Source organism: Carcharodon carcharias, chromosome 33 (genome assembly GCF_017639515.1).
Source record: "Carcharodon carcharias isolate sCarCar2 chromosome 33, sCarCar2.pri, whole genome shotgun sequence".
In the NCBI taxonomy this organism is placed as follows: Eukaryota; Metazoa; Chordata; class Chondrichthyes; order Lamniformes; family Lamnidae; genus Carcharodon; species Carcharodon carcharias.
The window spans coordinates 7,653,191-7,670,887 of record NC_054499.1 but is presented as its reverse complement, the minus strand read 5'-3'; the positions used below and the strand labels follow the sequence as shown (position 1 = coordinate 7,670,887).

Here is a 17,697-nt window from a genome sequence, read left to right as displayed (position 1 = left end):
CTCGAGTGTTTGATGGGGACAGTGTAGAGGGAGATTTACTCTGTATCTAACCCCGTGCTGTACCTGTCCTGGGAGTGTTTGATGGGGACAGTGTAGAGGAAGCTTTACTCTGTATCTAACCCGGTGCTGTACCTGTCCTGGGAGTGTCTGATCGGGACAGTGTAGAGGGAGCTTTACTCTGTATCTAACCCCGTGCTGTAACTGTCCTGGGAGTGTTTGATGGGGACAGTGTAGAGGGAGCTTTACTCTGTATCTAACCCCGTGCTGTACCTGTCCTGGGAGTGTTTGATGGGGACTGTGTAGAGGGAGGTTTACGCTGTATCTAACCCTGTGCTGTACCTGTCCTGGGAGTGTTTGAGTGTAGAGGGAGCTTTACTCTGTATGTAAACTATACGTGTTCAGTCACTTGCGGTAGAAAATCACTGGGTTGTGATCAGAAGCAGGGATCCTGACTGATGTACTTTTTCCATCTCTAACTGAGAGACACTTGGGCCAGTGACAGCTGTGGCTTCAACACATTTGGTCTGATCCTTGTGGATCGCAGCGTCTCTCTGGCTTTCAGTTTAGCAGCGTCCGAAATGCCGCTGATAGGAAACCTGCGGAGTTAAAGGCTCCCCCATCCTGACTGGTTGCCGAGGTAACCACAGAAAGTTTCGACAGAACAACCTGTAAACTGCTTGTTTCTTTTAAAAGGAGGTTTATTTTTTTCCAAAGCCTCAAGCAAAGCTCTGCTTTATATTAAATATATCAATAAAAACTAACGTCTCTTAAAAAAAAATCTTTCAAAGCGAACTATATCACAATTGCAAACTTTGCCTCAAATTCCTTACACATTTCTCTGGAATCCTGAAGTTTATTTTTTAAATCTGACAGATTCTACTTTGGCACGAATCAGTTGGGCAACCTTAGTCCTGTATGTGGGGTAAGGAAAGGGGAGAAAATTGCGCCTAACTTCATTCAGAATCCAAGATCTGTTTGGGTTTGTGGCCTTTTGGCGATTAATATTAACGGGGATCGAACTGCCAACGTCGCCCTGCAATGCTCCGGGACTGTGTAGGTAGGAAGGCTGAGGACTGGAATGTGGAATTCCAGAGTTTGGAGATCAGGGGAGTCACAGTGAGGTGATTTGAGGGGGGTGGGCAGATGCTCCCCCAGGCACCGGTGTGGGATCTGGGCCCCTCACTGTGACCTCGAACTGTTTAAAATGATTCACCTACTCCAGCCGGATAATCTTTTGCCAGCGTTGCTGATGAAAGACATTTTGTTGAAGTTTTTTGTTTTGCACTCATCAGGACAACCACAAGGACACCAATGTCAGGGGGAACAATCTTTCCTGTTTTTCGCTCTCTGTGCTGTAGGGTTTGGTTTGGGGCGGTGGGGGAGGGGGAGCGAGGGCAGGGGGTGGAGGGTGGGGGGGTGCACCTGATAAGGGCCACACACGGCCGTCCTGGTTGACTGCCAGACAGAGATGTTTAAAGCGTCGAGGTCCGGAGTTCATGGCTCTTGCGTTTCAGTTTCTCGGGGTTGTTTGAGGCCATGTGGGAGAAATCTCGGAAAATGTCGTTGTACGTTTCATCACCTGGAGGGAGAAGCAAAAGGAAGAGAAAGGATATCCCAGGATCAGAAAGGGTACAGGCTGAAACCCCGGACCCACAGCCCTCAGCATCAAGTATAGTCAGGAACACTTCACAGATAACCAGAGGCTTGAGAAGCAAATCCCCTGCTCTGTGTGTTCACAGGTGTGTACTACAGGTGTGTACTACAGGCGTGTGCTTACAAGCATGTACTACAGGCGTGTGCTTACAGGCATGTACTACAGGCATCTACTACAGGCATGTACTACAGGTGTGTGCTTTCAGGCATGTACTACAGGCGTGTACTACAGGTGTGTACTACAGGCCTGTACTACAGGCATGTGCTTACAGGCATGTACTACAGGCATCTACTACAGGCGTGTACTACAGGTGTGTGCTTACAGGCATGTACTACAGGCGTGTACTACAGGCCTGTACTATAGGTGTCTGCTTACAGGCCTGTACTACAGGTGTGTGCTTACAGGCATGTACTACAGGTGTGTGCTTACAGGCATGTACTACAGGTGTGTACTACAGGCCTGTACTACAGGTGTGTGCTTACAGGCATGTACTACAGGCCTGTACTACAGGTGTGTGCTTACAGGCATGTACTACAGGTGTGTACTACAGGCCTGTACTACAGGTGTCTGCTTACAGGCATGTACTACAGGTGTATGCTCACAGGTGTGTAATACAGGAGTGTACTACAGGTGTGTACTACAAGTGTGTACTAAAGGTGTGTACTACAGGTGTGTACTACAGGCGTGTACTACAGGCGTGTCCTGACAGGCATGTGCAACAGGCATGTGCCAAGTTAGCTAATTGGCTGTAGTCACCTACAACATGCCTGGGCTGGGTTAGGAGTTGAAACCAGCTTAAATTTTCGATCTGGGGGACCAGATCAAAGCCTCCTGTGGCTAAGTGTGCATGGAGACCTGGGGGAGACCTGGGGGAGACCTGGGGGAGACCTGGGGGAGTGGTGGGGATGCTGGACTGAGTTCCACGGACTCTCGCTGTCCAGGCCAACGCATAAACGATGCCCGTGTGTGCGTGGGGGGGACTGGAAGGACACTGGAAAACACTTGACAGCAACCTCGCTCGCACAGCTGCATTGCAATGGCAAGCGGCCTTCCAGAGGTCAGAGGGCAGTGCGCGTAAGGAGGAAGCCTGAGCAGTTCTCCACGCTGCCTGACCCCAGGGAAAGGGCTCAACCCGTTGGATTATTTCCCCTCGGAATTTGTAAATCCCAGCCTAAGGAATGTTGACAACCAGACTGCATCAACCTGATGGGGGGTTGACAATCCTTATTAACTTCCCCCCTTAACTGGATAGATGGCACACAGCACCGGGCACACGGGTAACTCACCCGCTTGCCCGAAGACTCCCTCTGCTTCTCGCATCTCCTCGTTCATCTTCGCCAGCCGCAGCCTGTGGGTTCAATGTGTAGATCAGCGGCGTTAGGGCTGGTGAGTCTTATCCTGCGACCCTCCCTCACGTGGAACCCCAAAATCGTATGGTCAAGGAACAGCCGATCCGGTCCATCGCGCCAGCGCCCAGTTAGACCCTCTCCCCCAACCCGGCCTTTCTCCTCATAGCCCCCCGACCGATGCCGCTCAAGTTAAAGCAGAGCCTCTTGCATTTATATAGCGACTGGGGCTTTCCGGCCCCAGTGCGGGGAGATTCGGTGGCCCAGCCAATGACTTTCCAGGGAAGTCCCGGCGATGGGCGGGGCCAGAAGGCTCCGCCCAGCCTCTTTCACAATCTCAGGATTTCTGCTCCGGTTGGGGGATAAATACTGGGGAAGACTCACCTCCACTTCGCCCACCCGCTCTTCTTCCGATCCTGGTGACTGTGGGATCTTTTACATCCACCTGAGAGGGAGGATGTCTTAGGTTTAACGTCCCATCTGAAAAAATATAGCCAACTCCCTTTCGGAAGTTGCCGTTATGTTCACAGGATCTTGCTGAGGTTGACAGGACCCTCCACTCAGTGAAGCCTCAGATCAGGAAATAGAAGGGGAAATGTGGAATGTCTAAGATAAATTCTGCTGTGTTCGGGGGAGTTCCAGGTTTCCAGACCTGGGCTCTGTGGAATGATGTTGGTCCGATGCCCTCCTTCACCCTCTGTGACCACCACGGCACAGCTCCTACCCTCCACCTCCGATTGCCATGTACCCCGCTCTCACCCTCCCTCCACCACCCCACCCACACACACCCCCTCCCCCCCAAACCCACACCCTCAAAACTCAAAGCTCGCTCTTTCGAAACCACTTCACACAAAGGCTGGTGTCGGGAATCTGTGGAATTCTTTACCGCAGAGGGGTGTAGAGGCTGGGGGTCGTTCAGTGTATTCAAGGCTGAGGTAGACAGGTTTTTAATCAGTAAGGGAACGAGGGTTATGGGGACAAGGCAGGAAAGTGGAGTTGAGGATTATCAGATCAGCCATGATCTCATTGAATGGCGAAGCAGGCTCGATGGGCTGAATGGCCTACTTCTGCTCCTACATCTTATGGTTTAATGGTCTTATGGTGGAGGTTTGAAACTGTCCGCTAAAGGCAATTGGTGGAACATCGACTTGTCAGTTTTAAATCCAAGATTGATAGGTTTCGGTTAACTGGTGGGATGTGAGGGGAAGCCGGGTACTAAGATGCCAAACAGCCTCCCTCTGTTCTCCCTGTGCACCTACCTCCTCGCTGGCCTCTTCTCCGGGCCGGAGACGGTGAGCGAAGGAGGGAGCTTTCCGGAGCTGTTCATGAGGTCGGAATGGGTGAGGCTGGGCGAGGAGAATAGGTACCCCACCCCATCACGCTACCCCCCCACCCCCCAACCTCCGGCTGCTCGATAATTGACACCAGTCCCGCTTTGTCCTGGGAAATGTCCCTGACAACTGGATCCGGCCCTTCCACACCAGGCCTCTGGGGGATGTGATCACTGAATCGAGGGGACGGGTATGAGAATCCTCCCCACCTCCACCAGATCACTGGCTCCTCTGTGGGTTGAACCTTTTGTGTCGCTAAACAGGGAGCAGGATTACCCCACGTCCGATTCTCAAGTCTGAGCTGCCCTAGTTGAGTTTAGATGACGCGATGCATCAAGCGTCGTAAAGGATCTTATGACCGTCCCAGAACCCAGAGCACAGGAGGAAAGGTCAGCCAGGTATTCTGGCTTTCAGTCATGGTGCATAAGATGTAGGAACAGAAGTAGGCCATTCAGCCCATCGAGTCTGCTCCAATATTCAATGAGATCATGGCTGATCTGATAATCCTCAACTCCACTTTCCTGCCTTTTCCCCATAACCTTCGATTCCCTTAAAGGTTAAAAATCTGTCCATCTCAGCCTTGAATATACTGAACGACCCCCAGCCCCTACCTCCCCCTCTGCGGTTAAGAATTCCACAGATTCACTACCCTCTGAGAGAAGAAGTTCCTCCTCATCTCTGTTTTAAATGGGTGACCCCCTCACTCTGAGATTATGCCCTCTGGTCCTAGACTCTCCCACAGGGGGAAACAACCTCTCAGCATCTAACCTGTCAAGCCCCCAAAGAATCTTACATATTTCAATAAGGTCACCTCTCAATCTTCTAAACTCCAGTGAGTACAGGCCCAACCTACTCAACCTCTCCTCATAAGAAAATCCCTCCATACTCGGAATCAACCTAGTGAACCTTCTTTGGACTCCCTCTAATGCCAGTATATCTTTCCTTAGATAAGGGGACCAAAACTGTTCGCATATTCTAGGTGTGGTCTAACTAGTACCTTGTATAGTTTTAGCAAGACTTCTCTATTTTTAGACTCCATTCCATTTGAAATAAAGGCCAATATTCCATTTGCCTTCCCTATTACCTGTTGAACTTGTATGTTAGCTTTTTTTGAGGGTTTTGAGAGTTCTATACAACAGCCCAACCCACTTCATTCATTAGGACAGAAAAACATTCTAGATTCTGGCTGTAGCTTCATTAAAAAAAAACCCAAATTTCCCACTTATATACTTTCCCTGACCTCATATACTTTTTCATGGTCTGTGACCTGAAATTAGTCCTGAGTGTCTCAGGTCTCGACCTCAACTCTCCACGAGCAATTAATCAAGTCAACATTCACCACTCCAGTGCAGACACAAAGGGTGAGGCATCGGGAGGCGATGGGGATCTGTCAAGCCTTTGAGGGAGGGGGGTGGGGTATGGGAGTTGGTGGGGGGAGACCGGGGAGAGAGGTAGGGGATAGAGGATCGGAAAGATACCCAGAAGCCTCTCGGCACTCACAGTGTGACAATGTCGGCGTTTGCTGTGTCAATGGCAATTGTAATCGGATTTTTGCCATTCTCGTCCACTGCACTTTGACTAGCTCCACGCTTTAAGAATAGGCACACCAGGCTGCAATAAATCACAGATGATAATAAATGGAGATTGTTCGAAAAAGCCAGATTAATAACTTGGCAGCGGTGACACTGAAGGATTAGTTAATCATGCATTATCTCCAATCGACTAGCACCCAGGCAGCGATGTTAATGAAGCTTGAGCACAGGTTAAGCTCTGAGTGAGTGGAGTTGTGCATTGAGCACAGGGAGCAGGTAGACAGTCAATCCGTTTGTACCCAGACAGCGGCTTGCATTTATATAGCACAGGAGCTCAGGGCTGGTGCAAGAGCATGAGGCAGCCCGGGTGAACCTTCAACCTTAGGCACCTGAACCCTCTCCTGCCAAAATGAACTCTCAAAAATGAATATTGTGCATTAGTACAAACAAAAATTCAGCATGAATAATTACAGATTTCTTTTACATGATAATGGAGAATATTATGACGCGGGTTGTACATTCTCATTGTTCTACACTTTTTGCAGTGTAAGTACTGGAAGAGATGTGTTTTAATGTAAATGTGTGGAATGTGGCTAACATGATGTAATCCTGCCACAGTTATTGCGTGGTTTTATTAATAATCACGGCCATCGAATGAGCTGGATTAAGTTACATAAGAACGTAAGAAATAGGAGCAGGAGGAGGCCATTGAGCCCCTCAAGCCTGCCCTGCCACTCAGTAAGATCACGGCTGATCGGCCCCAGACCTCATCTCCTCTTCCCTGCCAGCTCCTCACAGCCCTCAACTCCCCGAGACTTCAAAAATCTACCTATCTCCTCTTTAAATGCTTTCAGTGATCTGGCCTCCACATCTCTCTGGGATAGAGAATTCCAGACATTCACCACCCTCTGAGAGAAGGAATTCCTTCGCATCTCAGTTTTAAATGTAGCTTATTCTGTAGCTATGTCCCCTAGTTCGAGAATCCCCCACTAGTGGGAACACCTTCTCAACATTAACCCTGTCAAGCCCCCTCAGAATCTTGTACGTTTCAATAAGATCACCCCTCATTCTTCTAGACTCCAATGAATAAAGGCCTAACCTGTTTAGCCGTTCTTGATAAATCAACCCCTTCATCCCAGGAGTCAGCCTGGTGAATCTCTTTAGAACTGCCTCCAAAGCCAGTATATCCTTTCTTAAATACGGGGACCAGGACTGTCCACAGTACTCCAGATGCAGCCTCACCAACACCCTGTACAGCTGTAACAAGACTTCCCTATGTTTAAACTCCAACCCCCTGAGCAATACAGGCCAAAATTCCATCTGCCTTCTTAATGACTTGATATTAATTACTGACTCGCAGTTTTGAAATAGTCATGAAGATGTACAAATTAGTCAAACGGTCACATAAGCTGAATGCGAAACATACAAAAGGTTGGGAAAAGCTGTCATGTAAATACATGGAAATCTGAATGTACGTGAGTGTATGTGGATGTATTTGAGTGGGTCTAGACTGCCTGATGCCTGTTATTTATTTACGTTGCTTCATAATTGGGAAAACCCCCAAGTTTTGCTGCTCTAGGTAACTGCCAAGTTTGCCTGTTGGTTGTACCAACCCCGCAGGAGGGTCACCAAACACAGTGAGTCACGTTGGAGATTTTAGGACAGGAGTGACTGAGAGGAGGGTACTTCCTCAGGGTGGGGGTCTTGGAGAGTGGGGAAGGGGGACTGGAGGCTAAGGCTGAGGTGGGGTTGCCTCTCAGTGGCTTGCCCTGCCTTCCCGATGCTGGGTCCCCTTCTGTGCTTGATAACGAGGGACCCCCAATAAAACCCGAGGGGCCCCAATACAACCAGCCCCCCCACCCCGGCCGGGAGGCTGCTGCCAAGCCCCAGAGGCTGTGATGGGCGACGTTTCATTGCTACAGTGAAGGTGGCACCCAAAAGTCTCTGTGGTGCCGCTAAATTGCTCAGGGCTAATGGGTGTCAATTGGGCCATTAGTCAATTTGACATTCCTGCAGCTGACAACTCCACCTTAGCTCATTCCGCCCTCCGTCTTCCTGGGGGCAGATTCTTCAGCTGCCTGGAGACTGACAAGGAGCCTCTCCCATGGTCAGGTGGGGTGGTTCATGCTGTAACCGGTCGCATGAAACCCAGCCCACTCTCTGTAGGAACCTGAGCACAGCCGATTAAGTCTGATGTAATTGAGGAGCGGAAGGCAATTGAATAATTTCATAGCTCAGCTGGAGAGAAACAGTTTATTCTGGTGGGAGTGTTTGATGGGGACAGTGTAGAGGGAGCTTTACTCTGTATCTAACCCCGTGCTGTACCTGTCCTGGGAGTGTTTGATGAGGACAGTGTAGAGGGAGCTTTACTCTGTATCTAACCCCGTGCTGTACCTGTCCTGGGAGTGTTTGATGGGGACAGTGTAGAGGGAGCTTTACTCTGTATCTAACCTCGTGCTGTACCTGTCCTGGGATTGTTTGATGAGGACAGTGTAGGGGGAGATTTACTCTGTATCTAACGCGGTGCTGTACCTGTCCTGGGAGTGTTTGATGGGGACAGTGTAGAGGAAGCTTTACTCTGTATCTAACCCCGTGCTGTACCTGTCCTGGGAGTGTTTGATGGGGACAGTGTAGAGGGAGCTTTACTCTGTATCTAACCCCGTGCTGTACCTGTCCTGGGAGTGTTTGATGGGGACAGTGTAGAGGGAGATTTACTCTGTATCTAACCCCGTGCTGTACCTGTCCTGGGAGTGTTTGATGGGGACAGTGTAGAGGGAGATTTACTCTGTATCTAACCCCGTGCTGTACCTGCCCTGGGAGTGTTTGATGGGGACTGTGTAGAGGGAGATTTACTCTGTATCTAACCCCGTGCTGTACCTGTCCTGGGAGTGTTTGAGGGGGACAGTGTAGAGGAAGCTTTACTCTGTATCTAACCCCGTGCTGTACCTGTCCTGGGAGTGTTTGATGGGGACAGTGTAGAGGGAGATTTACTCTGTATCTAACCCCGTGCTGTACCTGTCCTGGGAGTGTTTGATGGGGACAGTGTAGAGGAGATTTACTCTGTATCTAACCCCGTGCTGTACCTGTCCTGGGAGTGTTTGATGGGGACTGTGTAGAGGGAGATTTACTCTGTATCTAACCCCATGCTTAACCTGTCCTGGGAGTGTTTGATGGGGACAGTATAGAGGGAGATTCACTCTGCATCTCACCCTGTGCTATTTCTGTCCTGGGAGTGTTTGATGGAGATAGTGTAGAGGGAGCTTTACTCTGTATCTAACCCCGTGCTGTACCTGTCCTGGGAGTGTTTGATGGGGACAGTGTAGAGGGAGATTCACTCTGCCACTACGTGGGTAAAATCTGGCACAAACTCTCAGCAGAAGTTTTTGAACAAAGGAAAGGAGAATGCCAGAAAAGAGCGAGTGAATCCTGATCAATCCCCTTACACGCCTCTGATTTGGGAATGGGTGTGTTTCCTTTTTGAATGAGTTAAATAGTTTACGCTCTCAAACCCGGGGCTCAGTTAATTCTGCAGTATTAGGGGCACCTGGTACCATGCCCGCCTTACCCAGTGTGCCCGTGGATGGTGGCGTGGTGGAGCGGGCCCCGGCTGTGGACGTCCATCTGGTTCACGTTGGCTCCATTCTGTAGCAGGAACTCACAGGCCACCAGCGAACCCTGGAGGGTGGGGGGGGAGGGAGACATGTCGTGTGCGGAGCGGAGGAGAAGAGGGGGCAAAGAGGGAGCAAAAGAATCAAGGTTTAGTCCAGTTATCTGCCAGCGGAATCATGTTTCTCAAAGACATTGAGGAGCAGGATCTTCATGGAGAATGCCCAGTCCCTGTGACTACAGCTAATCCACTGGCTTCACTCTGGGCCGATAATCTGTCTGAACTGCTCGCCCACCTGACATACAACCTGCCCAGCCTTTATCACAATGAAATCAGCAGAGGTTCGGGTTCCAAGGAATCTTGTCCTTGTGCCATCCCATTGGATCCATTCCCTCCCATTGCAGCAATCCCAATGGAATAATGGAACGCTCCCATTCAGCAGATTCCCAATGATGGAAATCACATTCACTTACATCACCAATTGAGGCAAACGCCACCACACTTTTATCTCCCCCAAAACAGGAATATTAAGAGAAAGGTTTCTAAATGCTGGGGGATACAGGGCAACGGGGGGTGGGGGGTGAGGGTGGTGGGGGTTGCTGTGTGGGGCAGTGGGCTTAGTTTTGGACTGTCCTTGTTTCGGCTGTAGCTCGGGGTGTCGCCCTTTCACCTCCATTGTCAAAAGACATCAGACACTTGAGCGCACAATCCAGCCCCGCACTCCTGCCTGGGACTGAGGGATTACCGCACAGTCGGAGGTGCCATCTTTTGGATGAGATGGTACACCAAGGCCTCGCCTGCCCCTTTCAAATCGATGCCAAAAATCACACCTACTGGGAGAAGCTAGGGGGCCAGTTCACCCAATTGGCTAGAGCATGGTTCAGAATAACACCAACAGCGTGGGTTCGATTACTCTTGCGGCTGAGCTAGACTTGGGGCTTGCCTGCTCACCCTGCCCCTGACAGTCGAAGGCCAATGACAAACCACCATTGCCAAGGAAACAGCTCCAAAACATGGGCTGACTACGAGCCAAGGACCTGCCTTTGGACAGAGCACTCATGGAGTGGGTTCGGAAGGAGATCACTGATGTCCTGGTCAACATCAGTCCTTAAGCACCACTGCCAGAAACAGACTAACTAGGCATTTATCTCACTGGCGTTTGGGGGAGCTCGCTGTGTGTAAATTGGTTCCCAGATCCTCTCCATTGTAACAGTGACCACTTCAAAATGAACGCATGAGCTGTGAAATGTTTTGGGATCTCCTGTGGCCATATTAATTAATTATTATATTATATTAATTAATTAAGCATTATATAAACGCAAGTTCTTTCTCTGGAGAAGAGCTGAGGGGCTGAATACCTGGGGTTTCTGTCTGGAACACTGATGCGATGCAGGGTCAGTGCTTGGGCCCAGCTATTCACCATCTATATCAATGATCTGGACGTGAGGGGATTAAATGCCTCATTTCTTAAATGAGGAAGTGCTGAATTTCAGAGGGACCTGGGTGTCCTTGTTAATGAGTCACTGAAAGCTAACATGCAGCTACAGCAAACAATTAAGAAGGCAAACGGTATGTTGGCCTTTACAAGAGGATTTGAGTACAGGAGTAAAGATGTCTTACTGCAATTATATAGAGCCTTGTTGAGACCGCATCTGGAGTACTGTGTTCGTGTTTATCTAATGAAAGATATACTTGCTTCAGAGGGAGTGTAACCAAGGTTCACCAAACTAATTCCTGGGGTGGAGGGATTGTCCTGTGAGGAAAGATTAAATAGACTGGGCCTTTATTCTCTGGAGTTGAGAAGAATGAGAGGTGATCTCATTCAGAGCTCGACAGGGTAGATGCAGGAAGGTTGTTTCTTCTGGCTTGGGGGGGGGGAGGGGGTCTAGAACCAGGGGACACAGTCTCAGAATAAGGAGCAGGTCATTTAGGATTGAGATGAGGAGGAATTTCTTCACTCAGAGTAATGAATGTTTGGAATTCTCTACCCCAGAGGACGATGGAGGCTCAGTCATTGAGTATGTTCAAGACTGAGATTGATAGATTCCTACATCTTAAAAACATCAAGGGATACAGGAATACTGCAGGAAAATGTGGAAGATCAGGCATGATCTCACTGAATGCCGGGGTGGGCTCAAAGGGCTGAATGGCCTACTCCAGCTCCTATTACTTCTGTTCTAGCGCTCTTATACCCTTCCCCAGTCCCAGACTGTTATTTACAGGCTTCAAACCCGAGACGCTTCAGCATGGGGAATGTCAGGTGATGCCAATTTATTCATTGTCAGGAAATAGTCAAGTTGGCTGAACTACAAAGGTTTCTAAAGCCACCCTTTATTCAAGGCCTAGTGAAAGCTCCATAAGCCCTAGAGCTGCAGTACTGAGCTGCACTGAGCGGGTTAATCTTTCTATGTGGGTGGGTTGGGACAATGCTTCCCCAGATGAAAGGTAATGAATTCTGTCTTTACCGGAGTCACGGCCTGGATGAGTGGAGTTTTATTCTCATCTGATGCATTCACCCAGTTGACGTCGGCCCCGTGTGCCAATGCATCAGCCATGACTGGGAGACTTTGGAGTGCAGCAGCCCGGTAAAGCAGGGCTCCCGGGTGGAGGTCTCGCAGGTCCTCATTGCTCCCGGCGCCTGGGGTTCCTTTGTCATTCACATCTGTAAACAGGAAACACGAGAGAAAGAGGAAATGTGCGTCAGTGAGAACCGCACCCAGGATTGCAATGGCACACCTTACACAGCGTCGACACAACAGCCCAGGGGGCATCGGGGAAGAGAGGGTAGACAAAGCAAAACCGACACCAGATCAAAGAGAGGACCCGGGCCCCAAAGACCCTTTGCTCCCACGACACGTCCCAGTCTCGCACCCGTGGACAATTCGATTTGCCTTCCGTGGATCCAAAATTGGCTGAATTCCCCACGTTGAGCTCCGTCTGCCATAGTCTTACCCACTCTCCTAGGGTGGGGCTTTCCATCCGGGAGACTGAGTCCGGAGGCGGAAGCGGGAGTCGGGGTGAAGGGACCGGCTGTTTAACTCAGTAATTACGCAGCCGCGAGGAGCATGTCGAATCTCATGGCGGGGGCTGGGTGGCGGGGGTGGCGGGGGGGGGGGGGGGGGGGGGGGGGGGGGGGGGGGGGGAGGGGGGTTTGAGGGGCAGGAAGAGGCCTGCCCGCCCTCCCCTCATAGGCTCCATCGCCCGGGTGCCGTGTTTGAACGGCGGGCGGCCGTTCACTCTTCCACTCTGCTCCTGGGTGCCCCCCTCCCACCGTCCGCCCCCCCACTCCACTCCCCCCGCAAGTCCTGGCTCGGCCTCACCGCCCCCCCCCACCCCTCCCCTGTGCCCCAGCTTCGGCACAGCCGCTACCTCTCAGTCATGGCGTGAAAGGAAGGCAAAAGCAGCGCCCGCTAGCCTGAAAGCCCCGTGAGGAGTCTCCCCCGCCAGGCGCTTGCCCCCTTAGGCAGGGCCGTGAAGCAGAACGTCAAATCCTGCTCCCCCGCCCGCCAGATCCTGCTCCCCCGCCCGCCAGATCCTGCTCCCCCGCCCGCCAGATCCTGCTCCCCGCCCGCCAAATCCAGTTCCCCACCCGCCAAATCCTGCTCCCTCACCCGCCAAATCCTGCTCCCCCGCCCGCCAGATCCTGCTCCCCGCCCGCCAAATCCAGTTCCCCACCCGCCAAATCCTGCTCCCTCACCCGCCAAATCCTGCTCCCCCGCCCGCCAGATCCTGCTCCCCTGCCCGCCAGATCCTGCTCCCCCCCCGCCAAATCTTGCTCCCCACCCGCCAAATCCAGTTCCCCACCCGCCAAATCCTGCTCCCCCACCTGCGAAATCCTGCTCCCCCACCTGCCAAAACCTGCTCCCTCGCCCCCACCTGCCAAATCCTGCTCCCTCGCCCCCACCTGCCAAATCCTGCTCCCTCGCCCCCACCTGCCAAATCCTGCTCCCTCGCCCCCACCTGCCAAATCCTGCTCTCCCACCCGCCCGCCATGATTCCTGCTGCTGGCAGGAGTGGAAAATTCCGTCCTTAGTCTGGGTACCTCTGTAGCTTCCTGCACCCGTCCCCAAAACCTAATGTGCCTCCTAACATCGGATCAAATTTGATACATATATCTCTCTGTTCCCTGATCCAAATGATAAAAATGGTGAATATCTGAGTTCCCAGTACAGATCTCTGCATGGGGAATACCACTTGTCACATCCCCCCAGTCAGGATACATTCCCTTTATCCCTACAATTCTACTCCTACCTCCCAACCAATTATCAACCCATAATCTCTTGCGTGGAATCCCATCAATTCCTCCTGGAATTCATATAAATATTATCCATCGACACTCCCTAAGCCCCATGTCCGTGACCTCCTCAAAAAATACATCAGACATGCTGGGGATGCAGCGTACATTGTCCATATGGATTTTAAGAAAGCATTTGACAAAGTACCACATGAAAGACTGGCAACATTGAGGCTCACGGAATCAAGTTAGGGTAAGCTTGGATGAACAAAATTGGATGAAGGACAGAAGACAGAGAGTTGTAGTAAATGGATGGTTTTCAGACTGGAGGCTGGTAGATAATGGTGTTCCCAAGACTGAGCGTGAGGACCATTGCTTTTTTGATATTTGTAGATCACTTGAATATCAGAATACGGAGTCAAATTTCCGGATTTGACGAATGATACCAAATTTGGAGGTGTGGCAAACAGCGAGGATATTATCAATCCATGGCAACAGGACATGGGCTAGTAGAGGGGTAGACAAGAAGCAGCTGGAGTTTAATACAGAGAAGCATGAGGTGATACGGTTTGGCAGGAGGGAGAGGGGGAAGCAGTAGAGATGAAAAAGGACAGTTCTAAAGAGTGTGCAGGGACAGAGGGACCTGGGGGGGTTCATCTGCATTGAAGGTGACAGGACATATTAAGAGAGTGGCTAGCAAAGCTGATGGGATCGTGTTCTTCATGAGTAGAGGCATTGAGCACAAAAGCAGGGAGGTTACGCTGAACTTTTCCAAAGCTCTGCTCAGGCCCCATCTAGAGTATTGTGTCCAGTTCTGGCCCCCACACTTTGGGAAGGATGTGAGGGTCCTTCAGAGGGTGCGGAAGAGATTTACCAAGATGGTTCCAGCGACGAAGGCTTTTAATTACATGACTAGGTTGGTGAAACTGGGATTGTTCTCCTTGGGGCAAAGGAGGTTGAGGGAGAACCATTATCACAACTTTATAGCTGGTAGTGAAAGAAAATCTGTTCCCTTGAGCTGATGCTACAAGGCCCAGGTTTAAGGTTTGGGGGTAGAGATACTGAGTTGGGGGAAGATGTGAGGAAGGATGTTTTTACACAGCAAATGGGAGTGACCTGGGGTCAGTGGTGTTTAATCAAAGGAAGTTCCACTCTTACCTGGGCAGGAGGACAAGGTTTTCCCTCTTGGCTTCAGGAAAGGCTTTGGTGGTTTTTCTGGTTTCTGGGTTTTCTCCAAGGTGTTCGTGTGCTGATTTCGCCTCAAGCTGCACTGACGGAGCCTGATGCCACTTTCTGGAAGCTTGTGGATAAATTTCTTCTCCACATACTTGGCTCGAATCCAGGCCTCCTTCTCTTGCCTGTGTAAGGAGAAGAGGCTGTCTTTTACCGTGCCAGATACATTTCAGCTTTCAGAATGAAGGTAAAGTGGGACCTCCACAATGTTAAGGAGGATGTTAACACCCCCCACACTGCCCCCCACCCCCCGACATTGGTAAATCCTTACCGAGGGGATCCAGGGTGAGGCTTTTTCACTGTCATCGCTTCGATTCGAGCTTCATAGATTCCATTAATGGTGGAATTTCCCAATTCACACATCAGCTGTTTGAGAGAAAGAACTCGAGTGAGAGGAGTGACACAGAGTGAAAGGAGTGACAGAGAGCGAGAGGAGTGACAGAGAGTGAGAGGAGTGACAGAGAGTGAGAGGAGTGACACAGAGTGAGAGGAGTGACAGAAAGTGAGAGGAGTGACACAGAGTGAGAGGAGTGACACAGAGTGAGAGGAGTGACACAGAGTGAGAGGAGTGACAGAGAGCGAGAGGAGTGACAGAGAGCGAGAGGAGTGACACAGAGTGAGAGGAGTGACAGAGAGCGAGAGGAGTGACAGAGAGCGAGAGGAGTGACACAGAGTGAGAGGAGTGACACAGAGTGAGAGGAGTGACAGAGAGCGAGAGGAGTGACAGAGAGCGAGAGGAGTGACACAGAGTGAGAGGAGTGACAGAGAGCGAGAGGAGTGACAGAGATCGAGAGGAGTGACAGAGTGAGAGGAGTGACAGAGAGCAAGAGGAGTGACAGAGAGCGAGAGGAGTGACGCAGAGTGAGAGGAGTGACAGAGAGCGAGAGGAGTGACAGAGAGCGAGAGGAGTGACACAGAGCGAGAGGAGTGATAGAGAGCGAGAGGAGTGACAGAGATCGAGAGGAGTGACAGAGAGCGAGAGGAGTGACAGAGAGCGAGAAGAGTGACAGAGGGTGAGAGGAGTGACAGAGAGCGAGAAGAGTGACAGAGAGCGAGAGGAGTGACACAGAGTGAGAGGAGTGACAGAAAGCGAGAGGACTGACAGAGAGCGAGAGGAGTGACACAGAGCGAGAGGAGTGACACAGAGCGAGAGGAGTGACAGAGAGTGAGAGGAGTGACACAGAATGAGAGGAGTGACACAGAGCGAGAGGAGTGACAGAGAGTGAGAGGAGTGACAGAGTGAGAGGAGTGACAGAGAGCGAGAGGAGTGACACAGAGTGAGAGGAGTGACAGAGAGTGAGAGGAGTGACAGAGTGAGAGGAATGACAGAGTGAGAGGAGTGACAGAGAGCAAGAGGAATGACACAGAGTGAGAGGAGTGACAGAGAGCGAGAGGAGTGACAGAGAGCAAGAGGAGTGACAGAGAGCGAGAGGAGTGATAGAGAGCGAGAGGAGTGACAGAGAGCGAGAGGAATGACACAGAGTGAGAGGAGTGACAGAGAGAGAGAGGAGTGACAGAGAGCGAGAGGAGTGATAGAGAGCGAGAGGAGTGACAGAGAGCGAGAGGAGTGATAGAGAGCGAGAGGAGTTTCAGAGTGAGAGGAGTGACAGAGTGTGAGAGGAATGACAGAGAGCGAGAGGAGTGATAGAGAGCGAGAGGAGTGACACTGAGTGAGAGAGAAAGTCAAGCAGGCAAGGGGAGTGAGGAGAGAGAGAGAGAGAGAGAGAGAGAGAGAGATGGTCAATGAATGTCCAGAGATTGAGGGGAGACCCAGTGGGTGGGAAAGGGGATGGGGAATGGGGAAGGGTGAGAGAAAAGGGGGAGAAAGATGGGATAAAGGGGTAGCGCTGTGGTGGTGGGGGGAGGACAGGAGTGGGGGTGCGGGGAGAGTGGTGAGGCCGAGGGAGATGGAGAGAGCCAGACTCTGGGGAGAGTGAAGGGCATAGAGCTGGGAAGGACTGAGGTCGAGGGGGCAGAGCTGGGAAGGACCGGGGTCAAGGGGGGAAAGCTGGGAAGGACCGGGGTCGAGGGGGGAGAGCTGGGAAGGACCAGGGTCGAGGGGGGAAAGCTAGGCTGAGGGGGGAGAGCCAGAGGAAGGGGAAAAGCCAAGATGGGGGTGGGGTGGGGTGGGATGGGATGTGGTGAAATGTGAAGTTAAGGGGAAAGGGAGAAAGGGAGAATGGGAAAATGGGGGAGAGAGAGAGAGGTAAATAGTGAGAGGGAAAGGGGAGAGACCAGGAAAGGGGAGAAAGAGACACATACAGTGAAGGGGCAGAGAGTAATAAGAAAAGGGAGAAAGACAGAGAAGGGGATAGATGGAGAGAGAGAAAGGGAAACAGTGAAAGACGGAGAGGGGGTAAGGGGAGAGAGAGGGTAGGGGAAAGTGGAAGAGGGAGCAATGGGGGAAAAGGGAGTGAGAGGAGAGAGAGAGAAGGAGAAATGATGAGGGGAGGGAGGGAGGGGGCAAAAGGATGGTGGGGGGATAAATGTTCAGTGAGATGAAAGGAAAAGGGGAAAGAGAGAGAAGGAAAGGGAAAGGGAGAGAGGGAAAGGGAAGGAGAGAGAATAAGGGGAATACAATATGCAGGAAGTCCCACAGTTCTCACCTTCAACAGTTCAGGCTCCCAGGAATCAAGAGTCAGCGATCGGACTTTGGAAAAATGGACACCTAGACTCCTGTCAGAAATAAGGGAACCGGAGTTAGCTCAGTGCTCACACTCAGTCATTATGTCCTCCTGGTCAATCCCAAGGGTCACTCCC

The 17,697-nt window shown here is 51.2% G+C and overlaps 1 protein-coding gene across 1 annotated transcript in view; it reads right to left on the bottom strand.

The window, feature by feature from the left end:
* Positions 1–680: 680 nt before the first annotated feature.
* The window catches only part of acap1 (ArfGAP with coiled-coil, ankyrin repeat and PH domains 1), a 107,270-nt gene continuing 90,253 nt past the window's right edge, over positions 681–17,697 (bottom strand). Inside the window, exons 15-22 of the mRNA XM_041179064.1 lie at positions 17,544–17,613; positions 15,209–15,303; positions 14,863–15,062; positions 11,936–12,132; positions 9,429–9,538; positions 5,832–5,942; positions 2,941–3,002; positions 681–1,579 (exon numbers count right to left, since the gene is read on the bottom strand). Coding sequence (XP_041034998.1) covers positions 1,473–1,579; positions 2,941–3,002; positions 5,832–5,942; positions 9,429–9,538; positions 11,936–12,132; positions 14,863–15,062; positions 15,209–15,303; positions 17,544–17,613 — 952 coding nt within the window. The 3' untranslated portion in view covers positions 681–1,472. The remainder of the gene's footprint in view (positions 1,580–2,940; positions 3,003–5,831; positions 5,943–9,428; positions 9,539–11,935; positions 12,133–14,862; positions 15,063–15,208; positions 15,304–17,543; positions 17,614–17,697) is intronic.